General features: G+C 40.0%; 1 protein-coding gene across 6 annotated transcripts; it reads left to right on the top strand.

The window, feature by feature from the left end:
* Positions 1-8: 8 nt before the first annotated feature.
* On the top strand, positions 9-17,181 carry LOC135560208 (mucin-3A-like). Of its 6 annotated transcripts, XR_010458787.1 has the most exons (22): positions 9-144; positions 484-510; positions 3,253-3,540; positions 3,809-4,087; positions 4,802-5,113; positions 5,255-5,311; positions 5,842-5,904; positions 6,016-6,069; positions 6,309-6,356; positions 6,672-6,701; positions 7,387-7,440; positions 12,324-12,371; positions 12,560-12,613; positions 12,702-12,758; positions 13,582-13,674; positions 13,837-13,855; positions 13,964-13,995; positions 14,106-14,210; positions 14,522-14,550; positions 14,668-14,724; positions 14,989-15,029; positions 15,174-15,219. XR_010458787.1 is itself a non-coding variant. In XM_065001693.1 (21 exons), exons 1-21 carry the CDS (start codon positions 87-89, stop codon positions 15,264-15,266), a joined length of 1,866 nt encoding a protein of 621 aa, XP_064857765.1. In that variant the 5' UTR covers positions 9-86; the 3' UTR covers positions 15,267-17,181. The 6 variants fall into 6 exon arrangements, 5 of the variants coding, with proteins under 5 accessions (XP_064857765.1, XP_064857764.1, XP_064857767.1 ...); XM_065001693.1 differs by lacking the exon at positions 14,522-14,550 and having other exon boundaries at positions 7,390-7,440; positions 15,174-17,181; XM_065001692.1 differs by lacking the exon at positions 14,522-14,550 and having other exon boundaries at positions 15,174-17,181.
* Positions 17,182-17,276: the final 95 nt, after the last annotated feature.

Below are 17,276 nucleotides of genomic sequence, written 5' to 3'. Positions count from 1 at the left end.
CTATTGAAACATTTAATCTTTGTCCCAGTCACTGCCACCATCTTCTGTGATGTCAGACTAACAGTATGTATGTAGCTGTCTAAAAAATGACATTGTTCATCCCTGATATGGCTGGTCGTCTGTTTTTGCTCATCCTCCTTTTCGGTGAGTTATTTTTCCGTTACATCACCTGTTTGTGCTACAGGATATTCCATTATTCTTTCCCCTCTTTTAGTCTTTTACTTTAGGAACTCTTAATATTTCAACATGTTATGGTTATAATAAGTGTGTCTTTTTCCATTGATCATCCTATTGATTTATATTTCTCTGTCATTATTTTACATTTTGTACAGATAAGAATGACCACTGCTTGATAACATGGCTGTGAATGCATTACAGACTGTTCTGCTTCGCCAGCTTGTGTAAAGTGATTCCATCTCATGTTTTCTTATTTTTCATAATGGCAAAAAGAGCATGATAATGACCCCAATTTGTTATGTCTAGATACCTTCCAGTACCTCAAAGCCAAAGGTCAGTATCATTATTATGGATTTAAAGCTGCAATATGTAACTTTTTGGGCTACCAGACAAAACAACGGGTTACCAAAATATTCAAATAATGATTGACATATTTTCAATAAAAGCGTTATTTTGATGAATTCATCCATACGATTTCATCCTTCCATGAGATGCTGTATACACTGGGTATACAAAACATTAACACGACATAGACTGATCAGGCAAAACCAGGTGAAAGCTATGATCCCTTATTTATGTCACTTGTTAAAGCCACTTAAATCAGTAAATAGATGAAGGGGAGGAGACAGGTTAAAGACATGGATTGTGTATGTGTGCCATTCAGAGGGGGAAAGGGCAAGACACAATATTTAAGTGCCTTTGACCGGGGTATGGTAGTAGGTGCCAGAACTGTAATCGTGCTGGGTTTTTCACGCTCAACTGTTTCCTGTGTGTATCAAGAATGGTCCACCACCCTAAGGACATCCTGCCAACTAGACACAACTGTGGGAAGGATTTGGAGTCAACATGGGTCAGCATCCCTGTGGAATGAGACAGACAGCAAGATTAATACAAATCTCTGCGGTTGAAAACCAAATGCTAGTCTAAAATAAATGGGATATAATATCTAAATGCTTTTTACAGTGGCGATCAAGATAATAAATTGCCTGGCTGGGCTGATGAGATAGTAGATTGAGCAGTCAAATGGAATAGTGAATAGACCCTTTTTTGTGTTTGCAAACGTTGCGCGCATCGCCCTCGTGCGGCAACGTATACAAACACAAAAGAATGGTCTATTCCCCCATTCCATTTGACTGCTCAATCCACTATGGTGACAGAACGGAATGCCAACAAAAAAAGTCTCTATTTACATGTTGCATATGAGTGCATTTCACACTACTTTTGGATTATAATTGGAGTTTAAGGGTCGTATGAAAGTCCTGCTTAATATAATGTTTGTGTCATCATTGTAAATCAAATGCATTATACTTAAAAATAACTTCAACTTCAACCCGTAAAATGTCTCTTTTGATGCAGCCTATGGCCATGTTAGTGAGTGTTTAGCATTCTAGCTAACAACTTGCTGCATCCAAAATAGTTATTTTACAAAGATCACAACCAAATTATATTCTTATTGACTGTTCAAGCAAGAATCAACACATCATTGTAAGCGTTAGGAGAACCCCCCAAATGTTATTTTGTTTAGAAGTAATAAAAATGTAAATCTAGGCTATGTTGAATGGAAGCAGATGGCGTGGCTTTCTTACTGCAGCCAAGAGTCATGCGCATCTGTACATGATGTCAGTGTGTCGTGCACTGGAAAGTATCAAATCAAACTGTATTTGTCACATACACATGGTTAGCAGATGTTAATGCGAGTCTAGCGAAATGCTTGTGCTTCTAGTTCCGACACTGCAGTAATAACCAACGAGTAATCTAACCTAACAATTCCACAACAACTACCTTATACACACAAGTGTAAAGGGATAAAGAATATGTACATAAAGATATATGAATGAGTGATGGTACAGAACGGCACAGGCAAGATGCAGTAGTTGGTATCGAGTGCAGTATATACATAAGAGATGAATAATGTAGGGTATGTAAACATTATTTTTAAGTGGCATTGTTTAAAGTGGCTAGTGATACATTTTTTACATCAATTTTCCATTATTAAATTGTCTGGAGTTGAGTCAGTATGTTGGCAGTAGCCACTCAATGTTAGTGGTGGCTGTTTAACAGTCTGATGGCCTTGAGATAGAAGCTGTTTTCAGTCTCTCGGTCCCTGCTTTGATGCACCTGTACTGACCTCGCCTTCTGGATGATAGCGGGGTGAACAGGCAGTGGCTCGGGTGGTTGTTGTCCTTGATGATCTTTATGGCCTTCCTGTGACATCGGGTGGTGTAGGTGTCCTGGAGGGCAGGTAGTTTGCCCCCGGTGATGCGTTGTGTACACCTCACTACCCTTTGGAGAACCTTACGGTTGTGGGCAGAGCAGTTGATGATACAGCCCGCCAGGATGCTCTCGATTGTGCATCTGTAAAAGTATGGAACTCCATTTGGGTCTTTGCTTTTCAAAAAAAGATACACGTGAAATAATGATTTTGATGCGTCAAATAAGCTTGTTGACCAATCAGGACCTAGATATGACTGTACATCACATAATCATTTAACATGTTTGTTACTTTTTACGTAGTTATTACAGATTGATTACACTATCACTTATTTCATATGTCACAGTGATTCACCGATATGTGTGATGCTGGTAAAGTTTTTGTCTTGTTCCCCTGTCGCTGCAGCACAAGTGCAGACACACCTCCCCAAGCTCTGGGACAGTTCTGGTCAGAAAGAAATCCATCACTTCTGTTGTTTGGCTGTGCCCATTTAGCAACGTTCCAAAATGAGCATATGTCCTGGTGGAAGGATGTAAATAAAACACATTTACTCAGAACAATAATACGTCTTGAATGAAAGACAGGTCCTTAATCTTTAGTTTAGTTTAAATGTTGGCAACCTTTTTACAAAAGCAAAATGTCCATCGAAGCCGAGGATTATTGTGTGATAACTCCCTCCTAAGGGCTGTTCCTGGCACAGGCTCTCATTGTTTATTGCTTAAATAGACAACAGTGTCTGAATTGTTTTCTCTTTCAAACTCATGTAATATTAAGTTGTACATTATCTGTATGAGTAGTTAAACATTGAAAATTAATTTATAATTCAATTAAAAAGACACTCCATCATCCCACTGATCTCACAGATCCTCCTCAGCCCAGTCTAACAGTGATTCCTGCAGTCATCAAAGAGAGAGACTCAGTTCAGCTGAACTGTCAGACTCCTCCATCTGTCTCTGAGTGTTACTTCAAAATGGAAGGGCAAGTGGAATTCACCCTTCCATCACCCTGTCAACAGACACTCACAGGAACACTACTGGTGAGGTGGACAGGTCAGAGTTCACCAGCTGATGTCAAAATCCAATGTCAGTACAGTGCTACAGGTTCACAGTTTAGATCCATATACAGTGAGTCTTCAACAGTCAAAATTGCAGGTAAGAAGACTATTTGAATGGTTGTAAACAATGAACTGTTGTGCCATCATTACCATGTTCCTCTTGTGATATGTTATCATACTGTGTGTTGTCATAATCTATTACGTGAAACAAGCAATATATTATATCTCCTTAATTTCCCATACTGTCGCTGCATAAAGTAATTGACTCAAGATCATTAAGTCTGAAATAACAAGGAGGGATTAGGCTATCAGTACATTTCTCAAAACCACTAAATGCTAAATGCTTAATTCCCCTATTCTCACAGACCTTCCCCAGCTGACAGTGAGTTCTACAGTCATCAGAGAGACAGAATCAGTTCAGCTGAGTTGTGAGACTCCTCCATCTCTCCCTGTGTCTCGGTGTTACTTCTACACAGAGGGGAGAGATCCTAAACCCTCACCCTGTACGCAATCACTCACAGGGACTGAGCTGCTCTCGTGGGCAGGTCAAAGTTCATCTGCTGAGCTCAAACTGAGATGTTTTTACACTATAGAAACTCACTATCCATCGATGCACAGTGGTTCAGTCTCTGTTACTATTCTTGGTAAGAAATTATATATTCAGATTGTCTTGGATGATTCTGTTTAAATCACAATCTCATCCAATGTCATTTCAAAGTATTTGTTGTGAAGACAATAAATACTTGAAATGTATATGTCAAAAGTAGAGTTCTAAGATCCCACGGCAAACACCCACAGAGAGGCCAAAGTGCAATCAAAGGTTCTTTATAAACTCAGCTTTACACCGTAATACACAGTATCACTACGGTCCTATTAGAAACGTATAAATAGGCTGGGATTTAGGGCTGTAGGCTAACTAGAAGCAACGGGCCAAACTAACACAGCAGGTGATACCTGGGTCCTTCCGAGTAGGGTTTGTTCATTCGTTTCTACCCGAGCAGGATTAGTTTGGCTCTACCCGAACAGGGTTCGGCTCTTCCTCCTGAAAAGGGAGAGGAAGATCTGTGGAATCACTACACACCATACAAGCAAGCAAAATATTCTGTGCGTTCAATTTGATTCAATTTCAATTCACACCTGAGAATGTAAGGAATTAAGTGAAAGGCAATCGTTGTAAACACACAGCACACATGATTATTTGGCACTCATAAATAGGCATGATATCAAATAAGACATGCTGATACGTAATATAAAGAGAATGGCAGGGTCTAGTTTAGTAAGAGTCAGTGTCACTTGTGACATATACATTACGTTCAAATACAGTGATGCAAAAAGGAGTCTCTGTCCTTTCCTAACAGATCCAAAACCAGACATTACAGTCAATATTGATGAGGACTTCAACATCATCTGTTTGATTCCTGGATCCGTCAGTCCTGACACCACCTGTAACCTGTATGTTGGAGAGGAGAGTCAGCCATCCTTCACAGCAAAGATCATGAAGAGAAAAGCCACCTCAGCATCCAGACAGCAGTTCTGTCAATTCACTCCAAAACATAGTGATCTGATCAGTCGTCTACAGTCAGTGAGGCGTAAGGAGGTGACCTGTGACTACAGATTGAGCTCAGGACCAAACTCTCTCTCTCCACGCAGTGATGGGCACAGCTTTGCACGTGAGTCATTATCTAAACAAATCTATCAGGGCTGCAGGTCTTCATGATCTGACTCACTTTGATTTTAGCATCTTCTTAGTATGACTATATTAATTCTGACCAACAAACTAAATACCACATTTCAATCCCAAATGATTTCAGATCTGGTGGGAGTTCACATCAGCGATCCAACAACTATACAGACACCTTCTATAGCAGGTAGTCCACATATTGGTGCTTTTAAAGTGTCACTGCTGTTATTTTATAGCAACACAAGTTTCAGCAATAAGAACAGTTGTGTAAATGTGTAAATGAAGCTGTTCTGTTAGATAATTAAGCTGTTCTATAGATATGACACCAGCCTCAACACCAACGTCTGGGATCATCAGCACAAGTATTATAGTGTCTGTGTTCATCTAGTCGAGTATTTAGATCGTATCTATAATCTGTTAGGCTTCTGCTGTTAGATAACATGGAGACTTTATTCTAGGAAGCTGTCAACAACAATCAACACCTTATCTGTCCTGAAAGACTTGATCACCTTATGAATTGGTCTTATCATCTCTATAATGAGGAGAAATATAATCCACCAGGGCAGGAAGCAATCTGTCCGTAGTGATTTTATAGTCCTACTTTTCCCACTTTGAAAAGACAAGTCATGAAGGTATTTCAAAAGGACAACAACACCATGATGATCATTAATATGATCATGAATAAAATGCTAATTTCATTAATATGTGTTTTCTCAGTGAGTTTGACTCCAGGTCCTAGATCTACTTTGCCTCCCAGCACGACAGTGAGTCCTACAGAAGGTGTGTTGGACCTCTAAATGACCATCTCTGCAAATACCAATTGTAGTCATGGGTTTAGATTAATTGTAATGCTATATCTTATTATTGTGTCATCATATTGCTTCCCACTAGTTTCAACTGTTACTTCTACTTTGACCCCAGACACCACAGCGAGACCATCTACCAGTAAGTAGATCCACTCATTTTAACTTACATGTATATTTTTGTTTACATTAATTCACTGAATATCCATCTGATTTATGAATTGACCCATTCATAGCTGCTGTAATTTCGTATAGATTTGTGTACTTTCAGTCTATCTGATTTGTAGGTAATGTGTAGTGTACTTCTCTATTTCTGCTTATTGAATGACCTAATAAATTAAATGAATTTACATTTGTTCTTGTGTAATCTCCTTTCACCAGGTTTGACCTCTCCTTTGACCCCCAGCACAGCTGTGAATCCTACATCAGGTGTGTTGGTCATCTTTCTCTAGTTAGCAGATAGGACCTAAACAAATAGACTAGCTTTATTGAACCCAGGTTTTTACTCACACATTTTCCCTGATTAAAAAAGATGTTGATATTTAATTAATTAAATCAACCCATTTAGATACCTTTATTTTTGTATAATCAGATCCAGTGACTTTGCTTTGCACCAGGTTCAACTACTAGTTCTACTTTGACAACTGACACCCCCAAGAGTCCACATGATTTTAGTTTAGTGGCGTAATAAGTTGTGTTGTGTGTTAACTGTTATTAAACAGTCTCTCTCTTGCATGTGCCCAGGAGGTCAAAGCGTCACAGAAAGCGTTCTGGGTAAGCATCCATCTCTAGCTGACTACTTGTCTTTTCTCAGACAAATGAGACATTTACAGGAAGGAAGCAGAGTTTACAATGAAAAATATTCTATATTATTCTCAGAAAATAAAATGTCGTCCCCCAACTCCCTTACCATGTAGGTCCATTGCTTGTTCAAGAGGTGCTGATATGTGATAGAGTTTTGCATAACACATCCCATACCTCAATTGTATTTGCCCAAACTTTGTTTATCATGGCCGCTGATCGCTCTATACGAACAATATCTTGAAAATATGATAACCATGTTTGAGGCAAGATGGATTGTAGGGGTAATCCACTAAGGATAACCTTTTTTGCTGCTGTTAACGCCCAGTTCAGGTTGTGCCACAATCTCTGCATTTCACAGTTCCATACTAGAGTGACACCCAATGTAGAGCATTTAACAGACAGCAGGCAATCATAAGTGGCAGAGACCATTCTAGAAGTTAATGAAGGGAATATCCATGTAAGCATTATTTGGGATGTTAACGGGGCATCCCATGGTACACCATAAACTTTTAAGGTTCTGGGTTTTAACAATATTATGCCAGATTATGAAATTGTGAATCTTTCTACTGACTGAGTTGTGTTGTTCTCTAACAGAAACAACAAATACCTTTCTATTTGTGTAATCAGATACAGAATTCACTTGTATTATTTCCAGCAGTTTCGACTGTTACTTCTACTTTGACCCCTGACATCACAGTGAGACCAACTAGTAAGTATCCCTTACTTTGCAATTACATTTTTAGTTCACTCTAATTCACTAAAACTCCAACAGGTTTACTCATAGACTTATTCATAGCTGCTTGTACTTGTAACAGTATAACTTTAGACCGTCCCCTCACCCATACCCAGGCGCGAACCAGGGACCCTCTGCACACATCAACAACAGTCACCCACGAAGCATCGTTACCCATCGCTCCACAAAAGCCGCGGCCCTTGCAGAGCAAGGAGAACCACTACTTCAAGGTCTCAGAGCAAGTGACGTCACCGATTGAAACGCTATTTAGCGTGCACCACCGCTAACTAGCTAGCCATTTCACATCCGTTACATACGTTCACTCTAATTTGTTGTACTTTTCTTAGATATGAATGGCGCCGGAGGGGATGTCTGCCGTGTTACGGGTTCCTAACCAATTGTGCTTTTCTGGGTGTTTTTTTTGTGTTTGTTGTGACTTGTTTTGTACATAATGTTTCTGCCACTGTCTCTTATGACTGAAAAGAGCTTTTGAACATCAGAACAGCGATTACTCGCAGGTCGAAGATTTTTTCTTAATGAATTGAAGGAGAAATATTTACGTCATTTCACGGACCAGGCCCAAAGCCCCGTCATTCGCATGAAGAGTAGACGACCGATACAGGGGCCACAGATCCTGATGCTTGGTGAGAATTTGTCTGCAAGTGGATAATCCTGCTTTACCATCCGTATTTTATGTTTCACCGAGTCATGGCTGAACGAGGACATGGATAATATAGAGTTGGCTGGGTTTCCCGTGTATCGGCAAGACAGAACAATAAACCTCCAGTAAGATGAGGGGTGGTGGTCCGTGTCTATTTGTCAATAACAACTGGTGCGCAATCTCTAATATTAAGGAAGTCTAGAGGTTTTGCTCACCTGAGGTAGATTATCTCAGGACAAGCTGTAGACCACACTATTTACCAAGAGAGTTCATCTATATTTTTCGTAGCTGTCTATTTACCACCACAAACCGATGCAGGCATTAAGACAGCACTCAACGAGCTGTATAAGGCCATAAGCAAACAAGAGAATGCTAATCCAGAAGCGGTGCTCCTAGTGGCTGGGGACTTTAATGCAGGAAAACATAAATCCATTTTACCTAATACCAGCATGTCAAATGTGCAACCAGAGGAAAAAAATCTCTAGACCACCTTTACTCCACACACAGAGATGTGTACAAATCACTCCCTCGCTCAATACTGAAGTGGTCAGATGAACCGCATGCTAAGCTACAGGACTGTTTTTCTAGCACAGACTGGAATATGTTTTGGGATTCATCTGATGGCATTGTGAAGTATACCACATTAATCCCAGACTTCATCTGAACGTACATATGCCAACCAGAAGCCATGGATTACAGGCAACATCTGCACTGAGCAAAAATCTAGAGCTGCCTCTTTCAAGGAGCGGGACACTAATCCGGATGCTTATAAGAAATCCCGCTATGCCCTCCGACGAACCACCAAACAGGCAAAGCATTAATACAGGGCTAAGATTGAATCCAACTACACTGGCTCTGATGCTCGTCGGATAAAGCAGGCTTGCAAACAATTCTTCTATGGATTACAAAGGGAAGTCCAACTGTGACCTGCCCAGTGACGAAAGCCTACCAAATGAGCTAAATCCCTTCTATGCTTGCTTCAAGGCAAGCAACACAGAACCATGCATGAGATCGCCAGCTGTTTCGGACGACTGTGAGATCACGCTCTCCGTAGCTGATGTGAGTAAGACAGGTCAACATTCACAAGGCTGCAGGGCCACACGGATTTCCAGGACGCATATTGAGAACATGCACTGACCAACTGGCAAGTGTCTTCACTAACATTTTCAACCTCTCATTCAGTCTGTAATAACGACATGTTCAAGCAGACCACCATAGTCCCTGTGCCCAAGAATGCCAAGGTAATCTGCTTAATCAAATCAAATCAAATGTATTTATATAGCCCTTCGTACATCAGCTGATATCTCAAAGTGCTGTACAGAAATAACTACTGGCCATTAGCACTCACATCGGTAGCCATGACGTGCTTTGAAAAGCTGGTCATGGCTCACATCAACACCATTATCCCACCGTCTCCACACTGCATTTTCCCACATGGACAAAAGGAACACCTTCGTGAGAATGCTGTTTGTTGACTAAAGCTCAGCGTTCAACACCATAGTTCCCCTTAAAGCTCATCACTAAGCTAAGTACCCAGGGCCTAAAATCCTTCCTCTGCAACTGGATCCTGGACTTCCTGACGAGCCGCACCCAGGTTGTAAGGGTAGGCAACAAAAAAATCTGCCTCATTGATACTCAACACAGTGGGAAGTCAAATGTGTTAAGTTTCCCGATGACACAATGGTGGCAGGCCTGATCACCGACAATGATGAGACAGCCTATAGGGAGGAGGTCAGAGACCTGGCAGTGTGATGCCAAGACAACAAGCGCTTCCTCAGCACCACCCCCCCATTCACATCGACGGGGCTGTAGTTCGAGAGCTTCAACTTCCTTGGTGTCCACATCACTAACAAACTATCATGGTCCAAACACAGCAAGACAGTCGTGAAGAAGGCATGACAATGCCTCCCCCTCTCAGGAGACCGAAAAGATTTGGCATGGGTCCTCAGAGCCTCAAAAAGTTATAGAGCTGCACCATAGAGAGCATCCTGACTGATTGCATCACCGCTTGGTTTGGCAACTTCTCAGCATCCGACCGTAGAGGTTAGTGCGTACGGCCCAGTACATCTCTTGGGACAAGATTCCTGCCATCCAGGACATCTATATCAGGCGGGGTCAGAGGAAGGCCCTTAAAATTGTCAAAGACTCCAGCCACCCAAGTCATGAACTGTTCTCTCTGCTACTGCATGGCAAGTGGTATTGGATTGCCAAGTCTAGGTCCAAAAGGCTCCTTAACAGCTTCTACCCCCAAGCTATAAGACTGCTGAAGAGTTCATGAAATGGCTAACCAGACTATTTGCATTGACCCCCTTTTTTATTCTGCTGCTACTCTTTGTTTATTACCTATAAATAGTCACTTTACACCTTCCTACGTCTACATACTACCTGAATTTCCTCCTTTATATTGCCTCGCTATTGTTATTTTATTGTGTTGCTTTAAAAAAAAGTGTTTTTTATAATTATTTAATTATTTAAAAAATTAAACAAAGGTAGCAAATATTTTCTTTAAAAAATGCATTGTTGATACAAAGTGTTTCATGGTAAGGTTGTATTGTAACACCTGTTGTATTCGACGCATGTGCATAACGATGGTCATTATGGACAAACAGTTCAATTTTTCTTTCATCAGACCAGGGGATATTTCTCCAAAAAGTATGATCTTTGTCCCCATGTGCAGTTGCAAACCATAGTCTGGCTTTTTTATGGCGTTATTGGAGCAATGGCTTCTTCCTTGCTGAGCGGCCTTTCAGGTTATGTTGATTTAGGACTCATTTTACTGTGGATAAATATACTTTTGTACCTGTTTTCTCCAGCATCTTCACAAGGTCCTTTGCTGTTGTTCTGGGATTGATTTGCACTTTTCGCACCAAAGTACGTTCATCTCCAGGAGACCGAATGTGTCTCCTTCCTGAGCGGTATGACGGCTGTGTGGTCCCATGGTGTTTATACTTGCGTACTATTATTTGTACAGATGAACGTGGTACCTTCAGGGGTTTGGAAATTGCTCCCAAGGATGAACCAGACTTGTGAAGGTCTCCAATTTTATTTGAGTTCTTGGCTGATTTCTTTTGATTTTCCCATGATGTCAAGCAAATAAGCACTGAGTTCGAAGGTAGCCCTTGTAATACATCCACAGGTACACCTCCAATTGACCCAGATTGTCACGACTCCGACCGAAGGACACTCCCCTTCCCGTTCGGGTGGCGCTCGGCGGTCGTCGTCGCCGGCCTACTAGCTGCTACTGATTATTTCCTCCCCCTCCTTATGTGTTGATTGAGTGCACCTGTTTTGAATTAGGTAGTAGGCTTTATTAGTCAGCCGGCCCGCAGAGTTCCTTGTGCGGGATTAATTATTGTGACCATCTGTTTTAGTGCACGTCTATAGGTTTTGTGTTTTTCCCATTTTGTGGGTTTTCCCTGGACCGTTTAAGTCCCGCTGTTTGGGGGCATTTGTTTGCTCATTACGCCCTGTGTGTTCGTGAGGGTTTGCTTATGTTCGCCGTTTGTTCGGTGCATTAAAATAGCACTCACCTGAACTCTCTGCTTCCTGCGCTTGACTCCTCACCCACTACACTCAGATCGTTACACAGATGATGTCAATTAGCTTATCAGAAGCTTCTAAAGCCATGGCATCATTTTCTGGAATTTTCCAAGCTGTTTAAAGGCACAGTCAACTTAGTGTATGTAAACTTCTGACCCACTTGAAATGTAATACAGTTAATTATAAGTGAAATAATCTGTCTGTGAACAATTGTTGGAAAAATGACTTGTGTCATGCACAAAGTAGATGCCCCTACCGACTTGCCAAAACTACAAGAAATTTGTGGTTGAAAAACGAGTTTTAATGACTCCAAAATACAGTTGAAGTCAGAAGTATGTAAACAGAAGTATGTAAACTTCTGACTTCAAATGTATGCATAGTCACATTACACCTTCCTACATACACATTTTACCTGAGTTACCTTCAGTATATAGCCTCGCTTATTGTTATTTTATTGTTACTTATTTAAATGTTTTTTTATTTGATTTATTTAGAGTTTTTTAGCAAATATTTTCTTACTTTCAGCAATGCAGTGTTTTAAAGGTAAGTGTTTCATGGTAAGGTTGTATTGTAACACCTGTTGTATCTGACAAAAAAACATTTTATTTTATTTGATATGAAACAAATGTACATTTCTCTTCTCATCTCTTCTCACCAGGTTTGACCTCTCCTTTGGCCCCCAGCACAGCAGTGAATCATACATCAGGTGTGTTGGTCATCTTTAGAAAAACTGAAAATAATTTAATGATTTTATCTTACCCAGGTCTTTGTATACATTTTTTGAATCACAAATGTGCCTAATTACTAGAAAGGAGGTTGATATTGGATTGATTAAATCATGCCATTAAGATACCTTATTGTATAACCAGATCCAATGACTTTGCTTTGCACTAGATTTGACTGTTAGTCCTACTTTGACAACTGATACACCAAAGAGTCCAACTGAAAGTGAGTATGGCCACACGATTTTTGTTTATTGGTGTTGAACAAGTTGTGATGTGTGTTAACAAACTGTCTCTATCTTGCATGTGCACAGGAGGTCAAAGCTCCACAGACAGCGTTGTGAATTCAAACAGTCAAAAAAGAGTTTGGGGTAAGTGTCCTTATTTAGTAATTCCACAGCAAAAAATGCACTTGTCTTTCCTTGCTAGCACTGACTTTGCTGATAACTACTTTGTTGAGGGAAAATGAACTTGTTGTGATTGTGATATGTTGTTGCCTCACCAAGCTATCTTTGAATGAATGCACTGATGTAAGTCACTCTGAAAAAGAGCCTCTGCTAAATGACTTGTCATGGAAATGTACATCAGGGACACCTGAAGTCAATATTAAATTAATCATTATTTATTATCAGCAAGCTGGAGAGGTTCCAACAATCTTAATGTACCATAGTACACGTTGGTCGGGAAATCTTCCGGGAAGTCCCATTAGTTCTCTTATTTAGTGCTTAAACACACAAGTTATATTTGCAAGATTTAGCTTATTCATTATTCATAATTAAGTCATCATTAACATTTGGTTCATGCATGTGACCAACCAATACCTCACAAGGCTTCTTCTCTTCAAGCTGAGACCTTGAAACTGAGACACCCCTTTCGGTTTACAAAACAATGTTCTTGGCGCACTGCCAAATTGCTTATACTGATAGTGAGGATTCCTCCCAGTCACAATCAATCAGTCAGTTGCATGGACCCAGTCCAATTGGTTATTAGAAAAGCACAATCATAACATTTTCCTTCACAGACTCAAATGTAAAAAACTTAACTGACTAGCTGTCTTTTCTCACATATATGAAAATGGAAACGTTTACCAAGACTAATAATAAAGTGGTATTCTAACACCTTTCTACAATTGAAGTATTTACATTTGGATTAAGAGCTAATGACCTCTCCTGATGTCATCATGTCACCAAACAGTGGTGCAACTATGGCAGACAACAGTGTGTATGGCTTCTGGAGTGGGCGTGTTCTGGATGGGATTGACAGCTGTCTGTCTCTGCAGGAGGACCAGTGAGTACTTCTGATTCTGCATAACAAATCATTTGCAAACATTTTCCTTCTCATATTAATGTAAGTGCCTTTGACATGGTTTCATCTTTCAACTCCTTTTGGTGATATTGTGTAGTGTAGGCAATATTCAATATCATTCATTTAGCCTAATTTGTTTTTCAGAGAAAACCAGTTCTCAGAGGTAAGAATTCCCTTGTGAATATGATGCAGATTGTATCAACCTTTAGGTCTGTATTGTCCATGATGAGATGTTCTTACCACAACCTTCTGATACTTTTATGTTGTACAGATCTACAGCCAGACAGGATGATCACAGCCAATGTATGTTCCAAACAAAATACATCAAACACTGCACACACTACTAACACAACTACACACATGCATGTACAAACACATAATCTAATTTCAGTTTCATTTTCTTTCTGTTCTAGATGATTTGGTGATGGGAGCTATGAGCAGTGCAGGCATGTTGGATTCAAGGGATGCTGGGATCTATTCTCTCATCACCTTTGTACCGTCCACGTTTTTCCACTCAGGTGAGTTTGTAACAGAAATGTCTTCTGTCCCCGTCTTCCTGACCTTGGACGTGAATTTGGGACCCTCAGCACAATAACACTTAATCACTCAATGCCAACCTTACTAACTTACATTTATAGTCAGAGCATCTTGAAAGCGTGAGAACAGAGCTGTAAGTCTCCAGGGTGGTTTGAGTCAGGAGGAGAAGTGTGAAGTGACATCAAGCCTTGTTATTTTCACTTCTTCTGACCCCCCCCCCCCCACACACACACACACACACACCGGCACATAGCCTCTTACTTGTAGCTTTGCCTCTCTCTTTGGGATGCAGGTCCTGTGCAGGTATCTTCAAATGAAGATGTGAGTACAGCAAAAATAATAGCCTTGGATATAGATACATACTTGTTTTCGTACAAAAAGACAGACAGTCTGAAGGATAATAAGGATCTTTCTTCTCTCTCTTTCCTCCTGATTCAGAGAATGCAGGGATCTACAGCCTGATCACTTCTGTACCATCCACATCTGTACCACCAGGTTTGTCTATTTAACTCTATCCCATAGATTCATATCATGTAGGGCTTTTTATAGGACTCAAAGTTGTTTAGGCTTGTATGTTGGTCTGAGGTAGTCATATCAGTAAGCATGTATGTGTATAAGTTATACATAAGATAATGTGTTAGAGCATGAGAATAGAGCTGTAGGTCTACAGGATGGTTTCAGTCAGGAAGAGAAGTGTGAAGGGACATTAAGCACAGCAAAGTGACACACACACACGCAGGCTCCTTCTGTGTTGAACAGGTCCTTTTGAAGAAAATGGAAAGTCATCTGAAAACGACAATGTAAGTTCAGAATCGCCCACTGTGTTTGGTGATTGTGAACGGCTCTCAGTTTCAGATTGATTTGACATCCTTTTAAATTACATTACATTTACATTACTGTAGAATTAAAGGACTGAAGTTAAACTGACTGTTTCTTTTCTCTAGTCTGATATGTACCATGTATACAACTCAATCCCCGACAGACCAGCAACCTCAGCCCAGCCGGATGGGTTTTACAGTCTTCTGCAGACAACCTGAAACGAGACCACTGGCTCTCTGTATGTCTCACAGAAATATTGTTTCTTTCAGGATGTCCTTTATTTATCACACATCATGTTACTGTAAATAAGTACCTAAAATATCTACTACAGTACCGTTTCTATTTATAAGTAACATACAGTAAGCAGCCGCTAGAGGCCCCTCCCCCCTCCAAAAACAACCGTAGGATAGTAGAATACACAACGTGCAGTTTCGAAATGTGGTTCTACATCAGAAGTTTTTCTCTTGTTATTTCAGTCACTGACAGTCACTCAATTATCCCATGTCAGCTAAGATTTTATAGATTGCTAGGCAAGTTAGTCTAGCCAGCTATCTAAGTCTTGTTGTAATGGCCAAATTACTGCCCAGGGGCCCTGACTTCCAGGGGGCCCCCAATGATTGTGTTAGTCACTCTCACTCAGATATCAAATGAACATGGCATAAGTCATGGCAAAATGTGTAGAATTGCAGGATATTAGCTTTAAACTGAATTTTATTATGTCAACGACAATGGCACAACGTGTTGAATTTCAGGAAATTTGCTTAATAACTGCAAAGTTCTCTCCGCCCCATGGCAAAATGAGTAGAATTGCAGGACTTGAAAGCTCCAAATGTTTCTCTTTGCCGCCATGAGCGGGGCCATTAAAATGTTTTGTCGGTGAGGTAGGCAAATCTCGTTTAGGGTCCCCAAAATGCTTGGAACTGCCGTAATTTACACATTGACACCTGGCCTGGACACCTGGCCTGGAGTTTGGAGCGGTCCGGGGCATACTCCCCTTTAAATATTTTTCAGTAAATGCCCAAGTAATTATATATTGTATTTATATCTATTCTGTCATCTATGTGATATCTCCTTCCATAAAACAGTTTGATACAGTTTACTAAATAAAATATATTTTGATCAAAATCGATAGTTACAGACAATTAAAAATCAATAAATATATAACATATTCACACATAATGCAAAAAACAGGTAAATAGGAAATTAAGATGAATTAATTAAAATTAAGTCATTAAGATACAAAGTGGTATTGCTAAGACATTTTCATTTCATCTTGTGTTGAAATATGCTTATAATATAAGCCAGATGCACACAAAAAATCTGGGGGAAAAGTCTGTTATTTTAACAATTTTTGCGGCAAAGGTTAGCAAACCCCAAAAGCCTGATCTTATAGCAAAAGTATTGATATTGCCCACATACGTTGTTACAAGCTACAAAATAACATTTCATTTAAAAAAAATGTTTACATTGTTGGCAACATCCGATCATCAAAACTGAAAAATATAGATTTCCAAATGTTATTCAAATCTCCAAATTTCTCCATGTTAACTTGTTATTTTCCAAGTTCCCAGTTTAATTTAAACTACTCAGCACCTCAGTCGCTCCTACAATGTGTAGTGTTGTAGACACATTCTAGCCTTGAAGTCCAATGACTGTGGAGTGGTTCAGATGTAAATGGTGTGAGAACACAACTTCATTACATTGTCTAATATGAGCTTACATTCTGTTTCGATGCACACTTGAGCCCAGCGGTCAGGGTGGTCAATTATGCTATGGGGGATGGCTTTGTTTGTTGAAAAGGGGTGGCTCCCCCCTCACCTCCCATATACACTGTACACACTGTACATATATCTTTCTATTGTGGTATTGACTGTACGTTTGTTTATGTGTAACTCTGTGTTGTAGTTTTTGTCGCACTGCTTTGCTTTATCTTGGCCAGGTCGCAGTTGTAAATGAGAACTTCTTCTCAACTGGCCTACCTGGTTAAATAAAGGTGAAATAAAATAAATAAATCCCTCTTCTATAAGACCTTTAAGGTACAGCAAATACAAATGTTTTTTTTCTCTGTTTGAAATGCTCTCTTCTGTAAAACAAAAAATTAAGCAGAATAAATTGACTTTGACCATTCCTTCATCTTTGTTAGTATTTTACATTATTTGAATTAGATTTTTCAAGATAATGCAAAAACTGTCACCCTTTTCTGGCCATTGGTGAAGATCAAGGTGCTA

The sequence above is a fragment of the Oncorhynchus nerka genome, linkage group LG15, assembly GCF_034236695.1.
Source record: "Oncorhynchus nerka isolate Pitt River linkage group LG15, Oner_Uvic_2.0, whole genome shotgun sequence".
NCBI classification, from domain to species: Eukaryota; Metazoa; Chordata; class Actinopteri; order Salmoniformes; family Salmonidae; genus Oncorhynchus; species Oncorhynchus nerka.
The sequence above is the reverse complement of the archived record's forward strand: the minus strand, read 5'-3'. Positions and strand labels throughout refer to the sequence as shown.

Excerpts from the sequence above, each read along its gene's own strand:
- LOC135560208 (XM_065001692.1), top strand. The coding sequence starts at position 87 with ATGACATTGTTCATCCCTGATATGGCTGGTCGTCTGTTTTTGCTCATC. Across the intron at positions 3,541-3,808 it reads TTCAACAGTCAAAATTGCAG|ACCTTCCCCAGCTGACAGTG; the intron begins GTAAGAAGACTA and ends CTATTCTCACAG. Across the intron at positions 7,441-12,323 it reads CATCACAGTGAGACCAACTA|GTTTGACCTCTCCTTTGGCC; the intron begins GTAAGTATCCCT and ends TCTTCTCACCAG.